Source organism: Myotis brandtii, unplaced genomic scaffold, assembly GCF_000412655.1.
Source record: "Myotis brandtii unplaced genomic scaffold, ASM41265v1 scaffold112, whole genome shotgun sequence".
Lineage (NCBI taxonomy): Eukaryota > Metazoa > Chordata > Mammalia > Chiroptera > Vespertilionidae > Myotis > Myotis brandtii.
This window is the reverse complement of record NW_005353838.1, coordinates 14,143,546-14,165,260: the sequence shown is the minus strand read 5'-3', so window position 1 is coordinate 14,165,260 and position 21,715 is coordinate 14,143,546. Positions and strand designations below refer to the sequence as shown.

Below are 21,715 nucleotides of genomic sequence, written 5' to 3'. Positions count from 1 at the left end.
GCGAGAGCGCTGCCCCAGGTGCCGTCCAGGTTGTCTGAGCGCCAGGTGAGGGCCGGTCTCCACCTGTCACCCCTCACTGGTGCGGGGTCTGTGTGCGAACCGCCTCCACCACGTGGGCAGCCGGAGAAGCTCCCTCATCCGTCCTTTTCTTGATTCTGCACTTTTTAAACTTGTGGTAACATACATAAAACATAAAGTTTGCCATTTAGCCATTTTTAAGTGTACAGTTTCGTGCCATCTGTCCCTTCCTTTGAACGCCCTGAGTCCTGGTTTTGTGGTTTTGTTCTGAAGGAAGAGGGCCGAACGGAGACAGAGGTCAGCGGCCTAGGGACGGACAGCCCAGTGAGTCCTCAGGAGGTGCAGGGGACCACACCCGGGCAAGAGCAAGGGCAGAGCCGCCCGCTGGCCTCCTGCCCCCTGTCCCCTCCAGCCCACCTCTGCCCGCGTCCTGTCCTCACTTTCCCAACTTACGCCCTTCCCTGGGCAATTTCTTTCTTTAAAAAAATATTGTTATTGATTTCAGAGAGGAAGGAGAGAGAGAAACATCAATGATGAGAGAGAATCATTGATCGACTGCCTCCTGCACACCCCCTACTGGGGATCGAGCCCTCACCTGGGCATGTGCCCTTGACCAGAATCGAACCCGGGACCCTTCAGTCCGCAGGCCGATGCTCTGTTCACTGAGCCAGACCACCTGGGGCAACCATTTCCTTTTCACGGCTCCTGGTAGTCCAGGGTTACAGGTCCCATCGCTTGCTTTTTAGGGCAAGAGCTATGGTGCGGCGTCTGGCCCCCAGGTGGCCTGTGTGGCTCTTCCCGTGGCGGGCAGCCTGCACTCCTGGAGCCTTCGTGCAGCAGAGGACCTGGGCAGGGGCAACCAGAACCCCCTTGTGGGGCAGACTTCATGGAGTCGCGGGCGTTAGCCCCCTGGTTCGCAGAGGGAGCTCCTCCACGTCCTCCCAGGCCCCCGAGGTGGTGCTGACCTGCGAGCGCTACCCGGTGCGGCGGCTGCCCTTCTCCACAGTGTCTGAGGAAGACCTGGCCACCTTTGAGCGCATCATCCCCAGCAGGGTCATCACAGACCCAGAGGAGCTGGAGGCTTCGAATGTGGACTGGCTGAGAACCATGCGAGGTGAGCAAGGACCCCCACACCTTTCTTAGGCTGCAGAAAGCTGCTAAGAGGTGACTCTAAGATGCTCTGAGGACAGAATTGATAGAAGTTTATTGGTGGTTGTCATGAGCACTCTGGCTGTGAGTATAGTCTTTCCTATAAGTCACTCGATGTCCTGACCCCCAGATAATATCAGGGGTGCTTGATCGAGGCCACTTGGCCCTCTAGGTTTCCAACACAGGTGACTATGCTGTCCATTTAGCTTTTATTACTTGCAGTTTTAATCCAAATTACAAACACATCAGAACACGTACACACAAGTATTGGGGGTTAACAAACTGTTCTCCAGTCCAGGCTATTCACAGAGCAGTGTTTACTGGTCATTCGGAGTCACAGAGGCCTCGGTGTCTGGTGGGGGAAGGTGGGGTGGAGGTATGTTTTGCAAGGAAGACTGCTGAACTACCTTGAGACAGCAAGGCCCTGAAATAATCAACAGTCACCAAGCCAGACACACAAGCTGTCAGCACGGTTCACTCACAGGAGGGTGAATAGCAAGTGTCAACTGTTCTTAGTTTAACTTCTGTTCTTCTTCTCGAGGTGTCTCCCTTCACCTGCACTTGTTAGATTAGCTTGTGGTCTCTGAGATTAGCCCTCAAAATCCAAATCAAAATATTTGGCACCGTCTGCGAAGATGCTTGGTCATCGTTATAACTTATACGTGTGGGTTGCCTCCCTTTTGCTGGCAGCCCAGGACTTGGCTGTTGGCCTAGGCTTATATGTGTTCAGATGATAAGGTTCAAACACAAGTTGGAGTTAGGTATTAACTCTGCTCTCCACAGTAGTGCATGACACCTTCACATTAAAGGACCAGACAGTCCCCTGGCTGCTCTGAGGCGGTCTGTGTGTTTACTGCTTGCTTCCTCTCAGCTCCTGTGTTAGGCTCCTGGAGTCAGTGTGACAAAGAACCACAGACGGGGCTTAAGAGAACAGAGATGGATCCTGCCAATTCTGGAGGCAGCAAGGCCAAAACGAGGTGTCTGCAGGACTGCACTTCCTCCCGAGACCCCAGGGAGGGTCCTTCCTTTCTCCCCCAACTTCTAGGGGACGTCCTTGGCTTGTGACAGCATCAGTCTAGTCTCTGCTTCTTTCATTACATGGGACCTAAGAAACAGCCAAACTTGTAGAGAATTTTTTTAAAAATATATTTTATTGATTTTTTTACAGAGAGGAAGGGAGAGGAATAGAGAGTTAGAAACATCAATGAGAGAGAAACATCGATCAGCTGCCTCCTGCACACCCCCCACTGGGGATGTGCCCGCAACCAAGGTACATGCCCCTGACCGGAATCGAACCTGGGACCCTTCAGTCCCCAGGCTGATGCTCAATCCACTGAGCCAAACCGGTCAGGGCAATTTTTTAAATTTTATTTTTAAAAATTGATTTCAGAGAGGAAGGGAGAGAGAGAGATAGAAACATCAGTGATGAGAGAGGATCATTGATCGGCTGCCTCCTGCATGCCCCCTACTGGGGATCAAGCCTGCAACCTGGGCATGTGCCCTTGACTGGACTCAAACCTGGGACCCTTCAGTCCCCAGGCTGATGCTCAATCCACTGAGCCAAACCAGCTAGGGCCTGTAGAGAATTTTTATAAGAACTTATTTGAGCCAAACTGATGACATATACCGGGGAGCAAGATCTCAAATGTTCCAGAAAATAACAGTTTTGCAGCCTTGGTGCATTTGAAATTAAGGAGGGATCATAATGAAGATTACATGAGGGTGGGAGAAAGCAAGGTAGGGATTGCATTACAAGATAATTAAGATTAGTGCTCACTTGAGGGTGGCTATGCTTATTTCAAAAGTGTGTTGATGCCCTGACTGGTTTGGCTCAGTGGATAGAGCATTGGCCTGCGAACTGAGAGGTCCCAGTTTCGATTCCGGTCAAGGGCATGTACCTTGGTTGCGGGCACATCCCCAGTAGGTGTGCAGGAGGCAGCTGATCCATGTTTCTCTCTCATCGATGTTTCTAACTCTTCTATCCCTCTCTCTTCCTCTCTGTAAAAAATCAATAAAATGTATTTAAAAAATAAAATAAAATTACTTGAGTATTATCAAAGAAAAGTGTGTTGATAAAAAAAATGTGATGTAGATGCACAAAAACAATTGACAGGGCTTGCTTAAGGCAAAGGTAAACCTTTTACTAAAAAGTTACCTGCATGGGGCGTGACTTCCCAGTTAGGAATTTTTTTTTCTAAACATTTTTATTAATTTCAGAGAGGAATGGAGAGAGAGAGATAGAGAGAGAGAAACATCAGTGAAGAGAGAGTCATTGATTGGCTGCCCCCTGCATGTCCACACGGGATAGAACCCACAACCCGGGCTTGTGCTGACAGAGAATCAAACCATGACCTCCTGGTTCATAGGTCAAAACTCAAGCTCTGAGCCACATCCACTAGCCTGATCTCACAGCTTCGTGAAGAGTTAATGATGTAAGAGGAACATGCTTGGTGCTCCTCCTGCCTCTGCAGCCTCCACTCATCTAGTCAGAGTTCTTTCAACAAAACAAAGGTGCAGAAGGGGGGCAATGGTTAGGGATGCTGACGAACTAGTTCAGGGGGCTCCCACCAGCCACATCTGGACCTCAAATCATGACAGCAAAGAATTTTAACCAGTGAATAAAAGAAAAATGAACCCATGAGTCCACATGGATATGATTGACTAGCTAAATAAATAAATACACGAGAGAGAAGGAAGGCCCCTCCTTATAGTACAAGGTCAGCTATTCAGTGCAGGATGGGTGGAAATCCCCATTTGGCAACTATCCTAAGAACTGCTTCAGGAGGAAAATCAATAGATGCTAAATTCCTGGGGTGAACTTAGAGGAGCAACAGGGTGTCTACATAGTGTCAAGTGTCTGCCCACAAGATCCTTAGTAACTTGCAGTGGAGAAGCCAGGCAGGCACCCCTCCCCTCACATCCGACCACCTTCACCATTACTGCAATCGGCACCATCTACCGGCCTCCCACCTCCTCTCAGTGAGCAGACTGACTGCTCTTGTCCTTGAGGTTTGTGGGTGACCGTGGTTGTGCGGGTCATCTCACTGAGGAAGGAGAAAGTGCTTTTGAAGAACCTCCCTTTTCCAGGGAGGTCCCCTTCCCATGTCTAACGCCCTTTTCTGTCTCAGGTTGTAGCAAGGTACTGCTGAAGCCCCGGACATCGGAGGAGGTGTCTCACATCCTCAGGTAAGAAGCCCTCCCTGTGGTATGTGAGTAGATGCCTCCTGAAGACACACAAACACAGACCCCAGGAAGCTTGCAGCCTGTGCAGAGCCAGGCCTCAAACCTCAGAACCTTGGGTGCTGGACTGGGCACGGCATGGGAGTGGCTGCAGACTCCAAGGAAATTGACCTTTTCTTGAAATATACCTTTTTTATTTTCTATATCAATAAGCTATTATGTTTATTACTAGAAGCCCAGTGTATGAAATTGTGTGAAACCCAGACCCGGCGTGCTGCGTCAAGTCCCGCTGGCGCCACGGGACCCATCAATGCACCTCCTGGTGACCAGTCTTTGGTCGTTATGGCGTTACGACCACTGGGTTTTTATTCTATAGCTGGGAAAATTGGAAACATAGAAAATCATAAAGAAAAAAATGCAGCCGTGGCCAGTTTTTCTCAGTGGTTAGAGCATCGGCCCTCGGACCAAAGGGTTGCCTGTTCGATTCCCGGTCAAGGGCATGTATCTTGGTTGCAGGTTCCCCAGCTCTGGTAGAGGTGTGTGCAGGAGGCAACCAATCGATGTGTCTCTCTCCCCCTCCTCCTTTCCCTCCACTCCCTAGAAATCAGTGGAAACAATATTCTCAGAATTAAAAAAAAGAAAAGAAAAAAATGCAGCTCTGGTTGGTGTGGCTCAGTGGTTAAGAATGTTGGCCCGTGCACTGAAATGTCAAGGGTCCGATTGTTGGTCAAGGGCATGTACCTGGGTTTCAGGTTCAATCCTGGTGGTCGGTGGTTGGGTCGCATGTGGGAGGAAACCAATCAGTGTGTCTCTCACATCAGTGTTTCTCGCTCCCCCTCTCTCTTTCTCTTCCTCTTTTCCTATCCCTCCTTCCCTTCTACTATCTCTAAAAATTAATGGAAAAAATATCCTTGGAAGAGGATTAACAAAAAAAGAAAAAAAATACAAAAGTAACCATTAATTTCACCTCCAGAATTAACACTTGATGACATTTGATTTATGTAGTATCTTTTCTGCTGCATGTGGTTTTAAATGTCACAGTGTATCTAAGACATTGTCATCTTTTTTCCCTTCTCATTTGGCAAATCCATGACCATTTCTTGGTGCAAATTATTCCTCCGTGCCATTTTCGACCCACCTCACAAGTGCCCTACGTTTTACAGTCCCCCAAAGTTGCCAGATCACGTCAAGGTGTTCTTGAATTTCACATTATTATATATCATTGTCCATGTGTGCCTGCTCTCAGAATCCAAAGCTAGAGGCTGGTACCTCACGGGGTGGGTTTACTTGATGCACGTGGGCACACTGCACGCTTGTTTCTCCAAATCCTTTTCCATCCAGTTGCCTTCGCTGCTCTCAGATGTTGGCCCAGAGCGTGTCCCACAGGATGGTGGTGTGGGTGTGGGGAAGAGGGCCCTGATGCTCCGCCTGTGCTTGTCCTAGGTACTGTCATGAGAGGAACCTGGCCGTGAACACCCAGGGGGGCAACACGGGCCTGGTGGGGGGCAGTGTCCCTGTCTTTGATGAGATCATCCTGTCTACTGCCCTCATGAACCAGGTCGTCAGCTTTCAGGACATATCTGGTGAGCCTGGCTGCCTGTTGGTGCCGTCCTCATCCTTGTCAGCTGCTGGGGCTGGGCAGTAGGGGAACCTGGGCCCCGGAAGGAAAGGACCAGGTCTGTCCATGCCCGGTCCTCACGGGGATGTTATTTAGCTGGTCACTTAGTGACATATTGTGGGCTTGAGGTGAAGGGGATGGGCTGCCCCTTTGGACTCTGACATTTTCTGGCCAGAGCCACCTTTTGGGAGTGTGAGGTCACATAGCATGAAGGGGCTTCCTGCTCAGGATGCAGCAGCATCATGGTGTAGGCCTCTTGAGTGGGTGTGTGGGCTGGATCATTCTCTATGGAGGGGGGGGGCACCTGGGCACCATAGCGTGTTGAGCAGCATCCCTGGCTTCTACCCACTTGACACAGCACCCCCAACCAAAAATGTGTTGTCACATGTGCCCTAGGGGGCAAATCACCCCTAGTTGAGGACCACTGCCTTATAACAACCCTCTCTTTTCTGCTCTCTTCCATAGGCCTGCATATATGCATGTACGCATGCGTGTGTGAATACATGTGCATGCATGTGTACAGGGGCACATGGGTGTGCACGTGCACATATGAGCACACGCATGTGAATGTGTGTTTCTTCTCATTTTTGCCTTATGAGTGTTTCCTCTGTTTCACAGTACTCACAGAGATAACTTCTTGGGGAGGGATGGGGCACAAGCTCCTTTTCTGAGTTCTGGGTTGGATCCTGAGGTGGCAGTTCCTTGGGGGCGGGGGGAGTTCGCACTGCAGGCTCTGCCTGAGTCACCCTGTGCTGAGAGCCCCGTGACAGCTCTGCTTGCTCCGCAGGGATCCTGGTTTGCCAGGCGGGGTGCATTTTGGAGGAGCTGAGCCGGTACGTGGAGGAGCGGGACTTCATCATGCCCCTGGATTTGGGAGCGAAGGGCAGCTGCCACATCGGGGGGAACCTGGCGACCAACGCAGGTGGTCTGCGGTTTCTGAGATATGGTTCGCTGCATGGGACTGTCCTGGGCCTGGAAGTGGTGAGCCGGAGCCATTGCTGTGCGTGCAAGTGGGGCCCCGCTCCCAGGGACCCCTGGCCTGGCTCCCTGTGTCCAGGTGCCAGTTTCAGGGCTCTTTCAGCCTTTTCCCAGCTGTTATTGTGCTCACAAGGCCTGTCAGCTCCACACCCTGTGCCTTCGGGTTAGCGTTCATTCCTCTTGCGAAGGCCCACATCTGTGTGGACACTGGGGTGGTGCCCAGGCTGCCCTCAGGCCCCAGGTGGTGCAGGTGATTGGGCTCCCATCATCCAGCCCAGGCCGGGACCTGTGGGTTACACATAGCACCTGCTCAGGGAGGCCCTGCTCTGGCTTCCTGAGGCACTGCTGCTGGGTCCGTGGCTTCTGGGTCCACGTGAGGCGCTCTAGGCACCCTTCACCTTGAGCAGGTTCCCATGACCCAGCGACGTTCCACCAGTCAGCTTCCAGGTGGGCTGTGTGCAGAGAAGGAGCAAGGTTCTGTTGGCCTTTACTCACACCATCGCTGGCTGCCCCTCCAGGGGTATTGGAGTCCCTTTCCCTGAACCCTCGCTGGCTCCTGCTTAGACACCTCATGGTTTTGTTTTTTTTAAATATATTTTTTATTGATTTCAGAGAGAGAGGGAGAGAGAGAGAGAAACATCAATGATGAGAGAGAAACATTGATTGGCTGCCTCCAGCACACCCCCTTCTGGGGATCGAGCCCACAACCCAGGCATGTGCCCTTGACCAGAATCGAACCAGGGAGCTTTCAGTCCACAGGCTGACACTCTGTCCACTCAGCCAAACCAGCTAGGGCACACCTCATGGTTTTTTAAAGCCTGGAACCTTCTGTCCTGTTACCCAAGGGTGGACTGAACATAAATACACGCTGGACTTCCATCTGCTAATTCACAAAGTTTTAATAGCTTTTTTTCCTAGCCAGCTGCACATTTTTATTTTTTAAAAATATATTTTTATTGATTTCAGAGAGGAAGGGAGAGGGGGAGAGAGAGAGAAACATCAGTGATGAGAGAGAATCATTGATCAGCTGCCTCCTGCACTCCCCACATTGGGGATTGAGCCCACAACCCGGGCATGTGCCCTGACTGGGAATCGAACCGTGACCTTCTGGTTCATAGGTCGATGTTCAACCACTGAACCACGCTGGCTGGGCTGCACATTATTTTTATTGTAACTCACTTTGTCATGTTTATGAGGTGTGTCCTGCTCCACCCTCAGGTGTAGGCCCTGTTGTACCCCCAGGTGTGGGTCCTGTTGTAGCAACAGGTTGGGCCCTGCTCCATCTCCAGGTGTGGCTCTGCTTCGGGCCAGCTTCCTTTGAGAACTGGGCCCCGAGCCTCATGGTTGGGGAGCGGGATTTCACTCCAGCCAGGAAAGAAAAGTCCTTCCTTCAGCCTGATTGTCCCCACCCTGGGGCCCTGCTTTCCTAGACACCTGTTTCTCTTCTCCCTCGCTAGGTGCTTGCCGACGGCACCGTCCTGAACTGCCTCACCTCCCTGCGGAAGGACAACACGGGCTATGACCTGAAGCAGCTCTTCATTGGGTCAGAGGGCACCCTGGGGGTCATTACCGCCGTGTCCATCTTGTGTCCGCCCAAGCCCAGGGCTGTGAACGTGGCTTTCCTTGGTAGGTGGAGTGCCTGCCGCCCCCATGGTTTGAGAGAGCGGATGGACAGGGCCCTCGCAGGACTCCCCATTTCTCCTAGCTTCTCGCTCTTTCCAAAGGATCCAGGATCTGGCTTTGGTGTTCAGTCAGGTCTGGAGTCATGCTTGCGGGTTCTGGGCAGAGTAACCTCACTTTGTAACAAAGTCGAGCTTCCTCAGCCCTCTCACCCACTTGTCATTTACGGAGCATATACCTAAGATTCTGTGGGAAGTATTGTCATTGGGCATAAGGCCAAGGACACCGATCTTCATTATGTGGGGTGATCAGATGGAGGCCCTCCCTGGCTCCTCAGCAAACGCACACGTGCTGTTTCCACCATAGAGGAACCGTCACCACCTGCCTCCCTTCCCAGCGGACTTGAACCACAACCTTACACCTGCTTCCCTCAGTCCTTGCCCTTCATCTGCTCCCACCTCCTTTCTTGCCTTCATTCCATTGGGTAGGTGTGTGGTCCGTCTCCTCTTGTCCTTGGTCAGGAGGGACGCAAACCACCAGTCTTCTAGTGGATTCCACGGGCTCCTAACGTACCAGTGCGGTCAGTCTGTGCCATCAGTGTCTTCCCACTGGGACAGTCATGATTGTGGGGACATTAGCTGTTTCTTCCCCTCCTGACTTTAAATGTCCCCTCTTGTCTGGATTCTTGATCCCATTTGTCTTAATCTCTCAGATCATAATTACCATTATTTTATCAATGTGCCATTTTCCTTCCTCCTCCTTCCTTCTTCCTCAGACTTCCTGCTGGGCTCATCTCCTTGTAAACACATCCTCGAGCATCCTTTGGGGAACACCCGCTGGCGATGAGTTCCCACTGTCAGTTTGTCTGAAAATGCCTTAATTTACACTCATTCTCGAGAGGCGCCATCACTAGGCGTGCAGGTTCGGGTGGGCACTCGTTTCCTTCTTCCACTGAAAATGCTGCACTCTGGGCGGCCTCCACAGCTGCTCTGAAGAGGTCTGTCTCTTTCTTCCTCTGGACCCTTGGTCGTTCGTGGTTTTCAGTACGTTTCTCTAGGTCTCCCTGGCCCGGTGTCTTGTCAGTTGCAGTACTGCCCATTTCCTTTCCTCAACCTGTGATTACACATGTGGCAGCGTTTGCCCTCCCGTCTCTCACCCTCTTCCATTCTTTCCTTCCCGTTCACCGCCTGTGTTGCATTCCAACTGTTTCTTCAATTTGTTGAGTTCGCTAATGTGTCCTTTTGCGTGTGTCCCCACACAGCCGCACCCTTGGTGCAGCTTCCGCAGGCCTCTGCAGTCCCAGGCTCTTCTCTCTGGGACGCTCTTCCCGACATCTCTGTGACCTCTGATCCCTGACCCCTCCCCACTGCCATCCCAGCCCTTTCCGCCTACAGCAGTCCACTCGGTCCCTTCTGCCCTCCAGCTGGAGGGTCAGCCCCCCCTGTCCTGGCACCACAGTGACCTCCCAGTGTTCCGTGAATATGTCTTGAGCGAGTCGTGAGGAAACCGTGGGCATCCTTGGCGAGCCTTCTCTGTCTTCATCATCTTCAGAACCTGTGATGTGCTTGTTGGCTGACAGGGGGCATTTCCCTCGGCAGTGCTTCTGCAGCTCCGAGAGGCTGCTTCGCATGCCAGCTGGGAGTCGGGTTGGCAGGCTGCTTTACAGGGGACCTGGGTGGGCCTGGGCGAGGCTCTGGGCTGGCGTGTTCCTGAGGTGCCGTGTCCCGTGCAGGTTGCCCAGGCTTTGCTGAGGTTTTGCAGACTTTCAGCACTTGCAAGAGGATGCTGGGGGAGATCCTGTCAGCATATGAGTTCATGGATGCTGAGTGCATGCAGCTGGTCAGGCACCACCTCCACCTCGCCAGCCCAGTGCAAGGTACTGACCCACCCACCTGTTGCTCCTTTTTTAGGCTGTCCGCACGGATGGCTCAGGCTGTCAGGCCATTCTGAGCGGGATGGGGCGGGAAGGAGGATACTGGCCCCTCTGCAACTGTGGTGTCACCACTATTGGATGAGCACGGGAGTCTCATTTACTTTTGTTTTAAATGTGCCCTCGGTTAGTTCAGTGAATGCAGTCCATTGGGGCATAGCTCTGGGATCTTCAAAACAACCAAGCGCACTTTTCAGAAATGTCCTGTCTCCAGAACCGAGAGATGTGCCGTTCCATGACACGCTCACCCTCCGACCTCAGCGAGCAAGTCACAGGTGCTGGGTGTGACTCAGATAGGGTTTTGGAAGGCAGTTTGCATTATGAACTTAAAAATATTCAGTTGGAGGTCTTGGTGATTTTACTTCTGAGATCCATCCTAAAGAAATCGTTATTGTCTTAGCTGCCCTAATAGAACCCCACAGACTGGGTGGCTTAAACAAAAGAAATTTATTTCTCACGGTTCTGGAGGCTGAGTTCCATTAGGGTTGATTCCTGGTGAGCCTCACTTCTTGGCGTGCAGGTGGCCACCTTCTCTGTGTCCTCAGATGGCGGCCAGAGAGAGAGCTCTGGTGACTCCTCCTCCTCTTAGGAGGGCGCAAGCTCTGCAGGATCGGAGCTCCACCCTCTGACTTCATTTAACTTTCTTAAAGGCCTGATCTTCAAATGGTCACATTGGGGTTGGGTTAGGACTTCACCATGGGAATTTGGGGGTGGGAGGGCAACAACACAATTCACTCCATAACAATTATAAATATGGAAAGACCCCAATTTTGGATGAGATGCTACTCTTAGTATAAAGTAGGAAACAACATAAATGCCCAGTGGTAAAGAAATAAGACATATACAACCTTTGGAAAGATGGTGGGCCCCTGGGTGGACGGTGCGTCTCCCTCGGTTGGTAAGAGTGCCTCCTGCAATGAGGGCTTCACAGTGTCACCTGGGTTGTTCCTGTGTTTCCAGTGAATGTGGTTTGTTACAGTGAAAGATCTGTTTTTAAACTGTCTGAATTTCAGCCTCAGCCCCTGCTCTGCAGGCTCCTGGCCCCGGAGCTTCCTGACTCAGCCTGACGGCCCTGCCTCTGCCCATCTTGCCTTCTGCCCTCTCCAGAAAGTCCGTTCTATGTCTTGGTCGAGACCTCAGGCTCCAGAGTGGAGCACGATGCCGAGAAGCTGAGCAGCTTCCTGGAACATGCCCTGGGCTCCGGCCTGGTGACCGACGGGACCCTGGCCACCGACCAGGGGAAAATCAAGGTGTGTGTGTGCTGGCGGCCCTCGTCCTCTGCCCCGCCCGGCTCAGCTGAGCCGTGTGGAAGGCCCCGTGTTCACTGTGAGTGTGGCTGGTGGCTGGACCTGAGTGGCTGTCTCAGCTTTGGTAGAAGTACCTCTTTGGAAGCGCACTCTTGGTGTCTAGGTGTTTCAGCGGTGTTTTAAACAGAGGCAGAGAGGACTGTGCGGGCTGTGGGAGCGTTAGTGCGATGCTGAGCCAGTTGTGGGGGTGAGACGTTTCCCTGAGGATGACTCGGCAAGAGTGACTTGGCCTCTGAGGCCAAAGGAAGGAAGTGGGGGGCCTGGCATAGGGGAGCCATTATCACCATGGGGGGCCTAGGGCAGGGGAGCCATTGTCACCAAGGGGGGTGGGACCTAGGGCAGGGGAGCCATCGTCACCAAGGGGGGTGGGACCTAGGGCAGGGGAGCCATCGTCACCATGGGGGAAGGTGAGGGCCGGAGCAGGGGAGCCATCCTCAACAGCACAGGGCCTTTGTCCCCTTTCCCCCCACATGGTCCCCTGAGCTGCAGTGTGGAGAGTGGCCAGCAGGGGGCAGGAAGTCCACAGGACAGTGGCAGGAATGGGACCCGGGTGGGTCTGATTTGGCTGAGTGAAGAGTGGGATCTTGTTTTCTTTTCTTTCTTTTTTTTGTTTTGTTGATCCTCACCAGAGGATATTTTTTCCATTGATTGAAAGAGAGAGTGGAAAGGAGGGGATAGGGCAAGAGAGAGAAAGAGAGGAGAGAGATGTGTGTGAGAGAGACACGTGAATTGGTTGCCTCCTGCACACACTCTGACCAGGGCCGGGGATCAAACCTGCAACCCAGGTACATGCCCTTGACTGGGAATCAAACCTGAGACCCTCTGGTCCTCAGGCTGATGCTCTATCCACGGAGCAACACTGGCCAGGGCTCATTGTCTCTTAGTGGTTGGTTATTGACTTTATTTCTCTACTTTCTAATTAAACCCTTTTCTCTACAGTTACTTTTATGGTAGTTAGATATTACATGTAAGGAGTTACAGCAATATCTGACCCAGGCCCCTGTTGAGCGCGGTGGCTAGGCAGCCTGAGCTGCCGCTCTGCCCACAAGTGCCCTCCCCCCTGTCCCCCGGCCCAGGCAGAGCCGCCTCTATTGGTCTTGCTGCAGAAGACAGGACAGACACCACTGTGCTGCAGGCGTCTGCTTGGAGCTCCTGGGGAGCAGGTTACATGAGCCTGGGTGCAGACCCTCCCTCAGAGGGTGACCCCTCAGAGCAGTGGTTCTCAACCTGTGGGTCGTGACCCCTTTGGCAGTCAAACAACCCTTTCACAGGGGTCGCCTAAGACCATCCTGCATGTCATATTTACATTACGATTCATAACAGTAGCAAGATTACAGTTATGAAGTAGCAACTAAAATAATTTTATGGTTGGGTCACAGCATGAGGAACTATATTTAAAGGGCCAGAAGGTTGAGAACCACTGCCTCAGAGGGTGACGGCTATCCCATTCCGGGGAGGCAGGAATACGCTGGTCCTAGCCCGTCCAGACTGCTGGCTCCACAGCCCTGTTCTCAGATGGTGGTACCCAGAGGTGATGGGGGTGGGCTGGGCCGGCTTCCCTCCCAGGTGGGCAGGAGTTGGGGGGGCATCCAGACGGGGAGATGGCTAGGTGTGGGGGCTGGGAAGGGGCATTGAGCAAAGGTGGGATGGAGGGGAGCGCCCCAGGAGGCCTGTGCAGAACATCCCTGAGCTGGTGGGCAGGGGGAGCAATCTTGTGGCTGTGCACTGGCAATGAACGTGATGGAGGTGAGCGGGGCCTGCAGGCAGCAGTGTGGGCATGACAGCTGTGCAGCAAGTGAGGTTTGATCCCGGCCCTGGTCAGAGTGTGTGTGGGAGTCAACCAAAAAATATCCTCTAGGGTCCCCGTGGCTCCAGCATCTCTGCAGGGACATCCCTGGGCTCTGGGTGTGTGAGGGGCCAGGCCAGTAGGCCCTATTGATAGCCGGGGCACAGATGACCTGTGGGGCTATCACAATTGATGAGGGAATCGATGAGGGAATTTTTAGAGGTGCTCATGGTACTGGGCTTATGTTAAAAACAAAAGGAGCGTCCTTACCTAGTAGACATTTCTCGGTGACGTTTCCTGAGATGGTGGGGTGTGTGGGGCAGGAGTGGGGGCAAGGCCCAGGTGGGACAGTAGGGCCCAGTGGTGGCACAGCACACTGTCTCTGCTCCCTCACGACGGCCTCAAATGCCCACAGTGACAAGTTAACTGAACAAGTAAACCACAGCTGGGTTTGTGTGGAAGGGCAGCACTGCCGTAACAAGCTCCCCCGTCCCCATCCCCAGGCCCTGCACCCCCGACTGTCCTTGCTCCAGCCACCAGCACCCCCGTCCCACCCATGCCCCATGTGTCCCCGGGCAGCCCAGGGCCCATCCTTGGGGGCCTTCCCAGCCCCTCGCCCCCAGGCAGCCCGACCAGCCATGCCTACCCTATCACCCAGACCTACAGGACATAGTGTCATTGCCCGTCCCCTTCCAGAAGGGGGCTCTCAGAGCCTCAGTTGCTGGCAGTGGTGCTGTCGGGCTGCATCCGGGACCTTGTCGAGTATGGGCTCTTGGATGGAAGCCCCATGCCTGCCACAACAGAGCAGTGTCACCCCCAAAGCAGCCGCCGTTGTCATGCCCATCACTGTGGACACCCGTGCAGTCAGGTGTTGACTTTGCCTGTTTCTTCCTGTCCCCCAGATGCTGTGGGCCCTGCGGGAGAGGATCACGGAGGCGCTGACCCGGGACGGTTATGTGTACAAGTACGACATCTCTTTGCCCGTGGACAGGCTCTACGACCTTGTGACCGACCTGCGCGCCCGCCTTGGCTCGCAGGCCAAGCACGTGGTGGGCTATGGCCACCTGGGTGAGCAGAGCTGGGCGGGTGGACCGTGGTTAACCATGGGCTAGCTTAGCGCCACATCCATGCTCTGAACAGTGATGGAGAAAACCTGGGGTTGAGAGATTCCTAACCGTTTTTTCTGAGCCTTTTAGGTGTCTGGGGGGAGAGTGACACTGGCTGTGGGAGCTCCGTGGAGCGCTGTAGGGCATGGGCCCTGAGCCCAGAGTCTGAGCAGGTCTGAGATCCCTGACCACACCGCATCACACTGTCCCACGTGGGCTGGAGGTCCCCAGCGAGGGCAGCAGTGACTCTGGTTAGGGGACAGCACAGGACAGTCTGTGGGACTCGAGCCGGTGTGAAGTATCAGGAAGGATTGGTAACGTCGGCTGCATGGAGAGTGAATAATCCTGTTCCTCAAACAACCTTCAGGGGAATGATGGCTGGCGAAGCTTGGGTCTCACAACTCTAGTGTTTGGGGAGGGGCAGGGAGCGGGCACAGGGTCACTGGAGTAACGTGAGGGAGGCTGTTTTCCCTGAGAATTTGGACTCCAGAGTGGGTGAACCTGTCGTGGTCACAGTGGACTGAGGGGCTCTCCCTCTGTGAAATCAGGAGCGAATGTTGGGTTTGTTGGTGCTTCTGTAATAGTCAGGGAGCAAAGGACATTGGGCCCTCCTGGCTGATGGGGCCATATTCCTAGGATGGGCTTGCTTGGCTATGGTCCTTCCTGTATCTTGACCCCATTCACTTAATTCTACATGGGATATTTTTATGGTGATGTTGCCCTGTCAGGATCCTTGGTTCTGTCTGGGTTGATGTTGGGGTGGTGGCCCCTTCCCCACAGTTTCTGGAAGTCTGTGCACGGTGGAGTTTTCTCCTCGAGTGTTTGGAGAACTTGCCAATGAAGATAAGTGGCCGGAAGTTTGTGTGTTTGGGGGGCAACTGCAGACCAGTTTCCTGAATGTCTGCAGGTTATTCCAGCTTGCCTTTTCTTCCGAACTGGTCCTGACAATTTTTCTTTCTAAGAATTTGTCCATTTCTTCTAGAATTTCAGATATATTGGCATAGCAGTGTTCATGATATTCTCATGTTTCCTTGCATGGTATCAGCATGGTCGGGGAAGTACTCAGCCAGGACAGTAGCTGTCACTCAGCCACAGTGACTCCGGGTCCATGTGTCATCGTAAGCAAAGCATGACTTCCCTTCGGACTTCAGTGGGAGGGCGGAGTGTCCGTGTGTGTGATGTTTGGAGCCCACTTGCTGGGACTCTGTTTCCTGGCCTCTCTGCTGCTGCCATGCCCCTGCCCTGCCCTGCCGCAGCCCTGGCCTCAGCCCCAGGCTCCCAGAAGGCCTGGTGGGGGGCGACTCCGGGACTGGTCCGCCTCAGCAGCTAGAGGTGCCCCAGCATTTGTGCAGAGGTCCCACAGTTTTTTTTAAAATTTATTTTTATTTTTATATATTTTTATTGATTTCAGAGAGGAAGGTAGAGGGAGAGAGAGATAGAAACATCAATGATGAGAGAATCATTGATCAGCTGCCTCCTGTACGCCCCCTACTGGGGATCAAGCCCACAAACCCGGGCATGTGCCCTTTACCGGAATCGAACCCGGGACCCTTCAGTCCGCAGGCTGATGCTCTATCCACTGAGCCAAACCGGTTAGGGCTGTCCCACAGTTTTGATGGCACTTACATTATCTTTAGTTCTAAATATTTTTTCATCTCCATTGTCATTTCTTCCTTGACCCATGGGTTAGGCAGAAATATGTGTGTGTTTTCTTTTTTCAGAAATGTGTTTTTAAATTCACAAACATATGGGAATTTTCTAGCTATTTTAAAAATTGTTGACTTGCTTTTAATTGCACTGGAGCCAGAGAACTGGGCCTGTGTCACACTGAAACCAGTCAGCGGCCCAGTGGGCCCACTGTGTGGTCTGATTCCACAACTGTGATGACTCCTTGGAGAGAGCTGCCCTCTGAAGTCCTGGAGCCGTGTTTGCACAGATCCACAGAGAAGTGCTCACGTGGAGTTTAATCCTCCACATCCTGCTGGCTGTCAGAGCATCAGTCTCCAGGTGACAGGATAATCTCTCTCTTTCTAGCTGTCAGTTTGGAAGATAGGAGATGAGAACTGTCCTTTCATTCTGCTAAATGAGTCTTTTTATCTTCAGAGTTTCGTTTGCCATGGAGCCTCCTTTGTTTGATGTTCTACAGGAGCATTAGCTTTCCTCTATTTGGTGTTTGTCTGACATACTGGTTTTCCTCCTGTGACTTTTAGCTGTTTTCTGTCCATGACTTACATAGGTGTCTTGAAGACAGCATGGAGCTGGGGTTTCTTCTTCATCATTGGCCACTCCTTGTCTTTAAACTGAAGCGTTGGGTTTATTTGTGTTGGGCGGGGAAGGCTCAACTTCTCCCCCTACCCTCCTAGAGTCTTTGGGGCCCTGGAAACAAGACCCATAAGACACAGAGTACAAGAAATAAACAAGTTCACTAACAAGTGCATCTCATACACACACAGGGCTCAGCGATGAGGAGCTCAAAGGGACTCAGGACACGGGCATCTCATCAGAGAAGTCACAGAGGAAGGATGAGGTTTTGCAGCTTCTCAGGCAGCAAACCATGGGAAGGTCAATAATGACCTGGGGAAATGGACCGCCAGCTGTTACGTGAAGTCCTCTCCTGCGTCTCAGGCTGATCAGGGTCCAGAATTTCTGACAATTATTTCCGTCCTTCCTGGTAGAGGAGGGGACAACGGGGACACGTTTGCACGGATGTCCTGCTCTAGGTGAAAGGCGGCCAGATTATCACCCACCTGTTCCTACACTGTTTCTGGAGTAGATCTCAGTCTAGTCTGTGTGTCAGCCCGCGTGGTCATGCTGTTGCTGGTATTCGTGTGGTCAGTGTTGGTCCAGACCTGGGTAAACCTCTAGTCCTGCTTTGTCTGCTTTCATAGCCCCCGTCTGGGCCTCATCTTTTAGAATTTCCTACTAGGGACGTAGGTGACAGAATATCTTAGACTTTATTTGCCTGAAAAGCTATTGATTTTGTTCTGAAACGGATTTCAGCAATTTGGGTTTGACAAGTTCTTTTCTCTCTGCAGCATGAGGTGTCACTGGGAATTTAGCCGCCAGGGCACATGTTCCATGGAAAGGAATCCATTTTTCCTTTCTTGCTGCTTCTATGACCTTGTGTCCCTCTGGTTCATCTGGGTGACAGCGTGTGTCCTGCCGGGTCTGCCCTTGTGTCTTCAAACGCTGTTCTCCCTCATCCTGCTTCCCCAGCTCTGTTTCTAGAACTGCAGCCCAGTGCTCGAGGTCTCCTGCCCCATCACTGATCGCAGGTTCCTGTGATGTGGGCCTCGGTTCTTGCTACATTCAGAGCATTTTGCCATATTCCAGGTCATGAGTCTTGCTTTGCTATGTGCTGTGTCCTGTTAAACCTGTTCACTGAGTTGTATGCTTCAGCCATTACACTATTTTTTCTAATATGTTTTTATTGATTTTTTTTTTTAGAATGAAAGGAAGGGAGAGGGATAGAGAAATAGAAACATCAGTGAGAGAGAAATATCAATTGGCCACCTCCCACACACCCACACTGGGGGGTTGAGCCCACCACCCAGGCATGTGTCCTGACCAGTAATCAACCTTGACCTCTTGGTGCATGAGATGATGCTCAACCAACTGAGCCACACCAGCCGGGCAGTGTTTTGTATTTTTTAATTTCTTATTTCTTTTTAAATTTTTTTATTTTATTGATTTCAGAGAGGAAGGGAGAGGTAGCGAGAGATAGAAACATCAATGATGAGAGAGACCCACCGATCAGCTGCCTCCTGCATGCCCCACACTGGGGATCGAGTCCACGACCCGGGCATGTGCCCTTGACTGGAATCGAACCTGGGACCCTTCAGTCGCAGGCCGACACTCTAGCCACTGAGCCAAACCAGCTAGGGCAATCTCTTATTTCTTTAAACATATGAAACATTTACATTCTTTTCTGGAAATGGCTGGATGGCGGCGAGTCTCTGTGGTCGAGCTAGGGCAATCTCTTATTTCTTTAAACATATGAAACGTTTACATTCTGTTTCTGGAAAGGCTGGATGGCGAGTCTCTGTGGTCAGATTCTGCTGCCCTGGCTCTTGGTGGCTTTGTTTTGTGTGGATGTCATTTGTGGCCTGGGCTCGTATGTCTTAGTCCTTTGCCTGTGGAAACGTTGAGGCCAGGGTTGGAGTTGATTTGCTCGTTTGTGCAGGGGGTGGGTGCAGACCTAGGCCGCCCAGCCTGGAACCTCCCAAATGTTCACGTTCTGAGCTCAGTGTCTGTGGACCACCGGGTAGTGTGAACTTGGGCTGTAAACTCTGTGCTGGTTGATGGGTGTGAATATCCAGGTGTCAGTGGAGGTGCGTCTCCTCCCACACACAGTTCCCTGGGCAAAGAAAGCCTGTGGTAGCATTTTCAGTTGCCTTTGCCCTGAGTGTGTCAGTGAGGACCATTTTTGGTTGGAGGGGGTCCCTGCTATGTGCCCCACATTTGAAACACCCTCATGGAGGGAGGAGATATAAGAAGCTCAAGGTCACTGGGTCAGAGGCCACATGCCTGCCCTCATTGCCCCCTCTGTTGCCCTCGGTTTGCTGTGCTTTTTCCTGCCTCTGGGAGCCCCTTCCTCTGGCCTCCAAGGCTCCCTGCCCCTCAGGATGGATAGCAACCCTCACTGGGCCTGGCCCACTGTCTGCTCAACCCCTCTACTTTCCTGACCGCTGACTTGGTCATGGGGCCTCTTCTCTGTATTTTTGCACTGGCTCCAGGGCACGCTGGTCACATCCAATGCTTCCTGGGTGTTGCCTCCCAGGTCTCCCAGGGCCAGCACAGTTCCTGCCCCCAGACTCCCTGCATGCCCCCCCTCAATGGTAACTCCACTATCTGCTCTCATGACCCCACTGGGTGCAGGCACACCCTCGGCTCCCTCCAGCCAGCTCACAGCCCCAGCCAGCGCCTGGTTGCATTGACTTGGGTTAGTCTCATGTCTCTTGTCGTTGCTGTGGAGCCCCGAGAGAGGGTGCATGTGGGCGCTGAGCCCGGCTATCCCAAGGGCCAGCATCAGCATGTGTTTGGACAGTTCTGGAAAGCCAGGGCCCAGGGGGTCTCATTGAGAGCAACAGGGAGCCAGGTGGACCTGAGAGGAGGCAGGTGGGGATCCAGGACTTTGTTTGTGGTGGGTGTTGGCTAGGCAGCCTCAGAGGGGGCACCCTGGGGGTGGGGGAGGCCCCCATGGTGTCCGTGGAGGTGTCTGGTGGGGATGGGGTCATACTGGGCGTTGTTGGAGACGTGAGTCCGGTGACAGCCATCAGTGTGATCAGATTCCAGGGCTCTCCGTTGGGAGCCCTTGAAGATGTTGAGCTGATGGAGGGAGGAGCAGGTCGGGGAGAACTGGCGAGAGAAGTGAGCAAAAGCCAAGGGAGCTGGGGCCCCCTGAAGAGGCTGCTTCTGTCACTGCAGGTCAGTGGCTGGTGGCTTGAAGGGCTGGAACCAGACAGAGGGCGGGAAGGGGCTCTCTGGGAGGGGGCTTAAGAGGTGGAGAGGACAGGGCTCTTGGGGGCCCTGCCCAGCCTGACCCATGGTTCCCTGTCCCTCCAGGGGATGGCAACCTGCACCTCAATGTAACAGCAGAGGCCTTCAGCCCGTCGCTGCTGGGTGACCTGGAGCCCTACGTGTACGAGTGGACAGCGGGGCAGCGGGGCAGCGTCAGCGCGGAGCACGGTGTCGGCTTCAAGAAGCAGAGCGTCCTTGGTTACAGCAAGCCGCCTGAAGCCCTGCGGCTCATGCAGCAGCTCAAGACCCTCCTGGACCCTAAGGGCATCCTGAACCCCTACAAGACGTTGCCCACCCAGGCCTGACAAGGCATTGGGGTCAGCAGGAGTGGCCTTCGTCCAGTCCTGGTTTTGCCCATTGGGATGGGTGCACAGGGCTGGCGTGGGCTCAGGCCTCCATCCCATAGAGCCCCTGGTTGGAGGGTTGGGAGCTGGCTCTGAGGAGCTGGGACTCACTCTAGGGCAGGATTCCTCTGGTGGCTCCGCAGGTTACATAGTGTGAGCAGAGAGGAGAGAGCGGCTATGTGCTGCCCTGGCCACGCTGCCTGGCCTATAAGGAGACACCTCATGTCCCTGCACAGGTAGGGAGTGGTGTCTCCTGCCGGCATGTCCTGGATGGATCGGGTATGAACGGTTCTGCCCACTCAGAAATAGACCAGGTGGCACCAGCCTTGCTTGAGAGCCGAAGCCCTGGGAGGAGCATTGTGGTCCTGCTTCCCCTTCTTCCCCCCACCCCCGGCCCAGGCTGTGCAAGCCACTCGGTCAGGGCAGCGGTGATCAACTCCATGTCAATAGCCCAGAGCATCCGTCCCTCCAGGGCTCTGACCACCAGAGCCTGGCTCACCAGGTGCTTTACCGGGACGTGGAATGGGTGACTGCTGGGCCCTGGAATGTGTCCTTTCCCTCAACAGTTGTCAGAGCTCAGGTGTTCGTTTCTCACACTTGGCAGTCTACTGTGATGAGTCCACGCAGGTGGGCCGTGCCGCGATGAAGCCCCCGCAGGCACACGTACTAGTACATTCTCACTACACACAGCCCTCTTGTGTTCCTGCTTCTTCAGTGACCCTAACTCGGTTGTCTCTGCTGACCGGTGGCCCGGGCAGCTGCTAGGGCTGTGGAGACAGTCTGGGAAGTGGGGCACGTTTTCTCTTTCTGGCTGTCGTGAACTTCCAGTAAAAACGGAATTATTCAGGACACTTCCTTGCTTTTGTTATTAGAGAAATAATCTCCTAAAAGCCCATGGTGAAGTGCCTGTGTGCCGTGTTCCCTAAGCACCGAATACTGGGGACTACCAGAGAGACTGGGCCTGACTACCTCTGGGAGTGGCTGCCCCCTCCCTAGACCCTGTCCTGTCCGCATCTCCGCCCCTGCCCCACCCTGAGGCTTAGAGCCCTGCCTCATGGGGCCCCTGAGGCTGAGGTTCAGGTGGTTTTCCCACCGTCAGTTCATGTGTGCAGTGACTCTCAATTATAGTTTTATGACTAAGCAAGTTTATTTTGGAGAA

The 21,715-nt window shown here is 53.2% G+C and overlaps 1 protein-coding gene across 2 annotated transcripts; it reads left to right on the top strand.

Moving 5' to 3' along the window:
* Window positions 1-6: 6 nt before the first annotated feature.
* On the top strand, window positions 7-21,700 carry D2HGDH (D-2-hydroxyglutarate dehydrogenase). 2 transcript variants are annotated; one of them, XM_005857670.2, is made up of 10 exons: window positions 7-45; window positions 765-1,132; window positions 4,296-4,353; window positions 5,791-5,930; window positions 6,753-6,946; window positions 8,401-8,569; window positions 10,296-10,439; window positions 11,601-11,743; window positions 14,489-14,654; window positions 20,258-21,700. In XM_005857670.2, exons 2-10 carry the CDS (start codon window positions 775-777, stop codon window positions 20,515-20,517), a joined length of 1,632 nt encoding a protein of 543 aa, XP_005857732.1. In that variant the 5' UTR covers window positions 7-45; window positions 765-774; the 3' UTR covers window positions 20,518-21,700. The 2 variants fall into 2 exon arrangements, with proteins under 2 accessions (XP_005857732.1, XP_014402103.1); XM_014546617.1 differs by lacking the exon at window positions 7-45 and adding an exon at window positions 53-342.
* The last annotated feature ends 15 nt before the right edge of the window (window positions 21,701-21,715 follow it).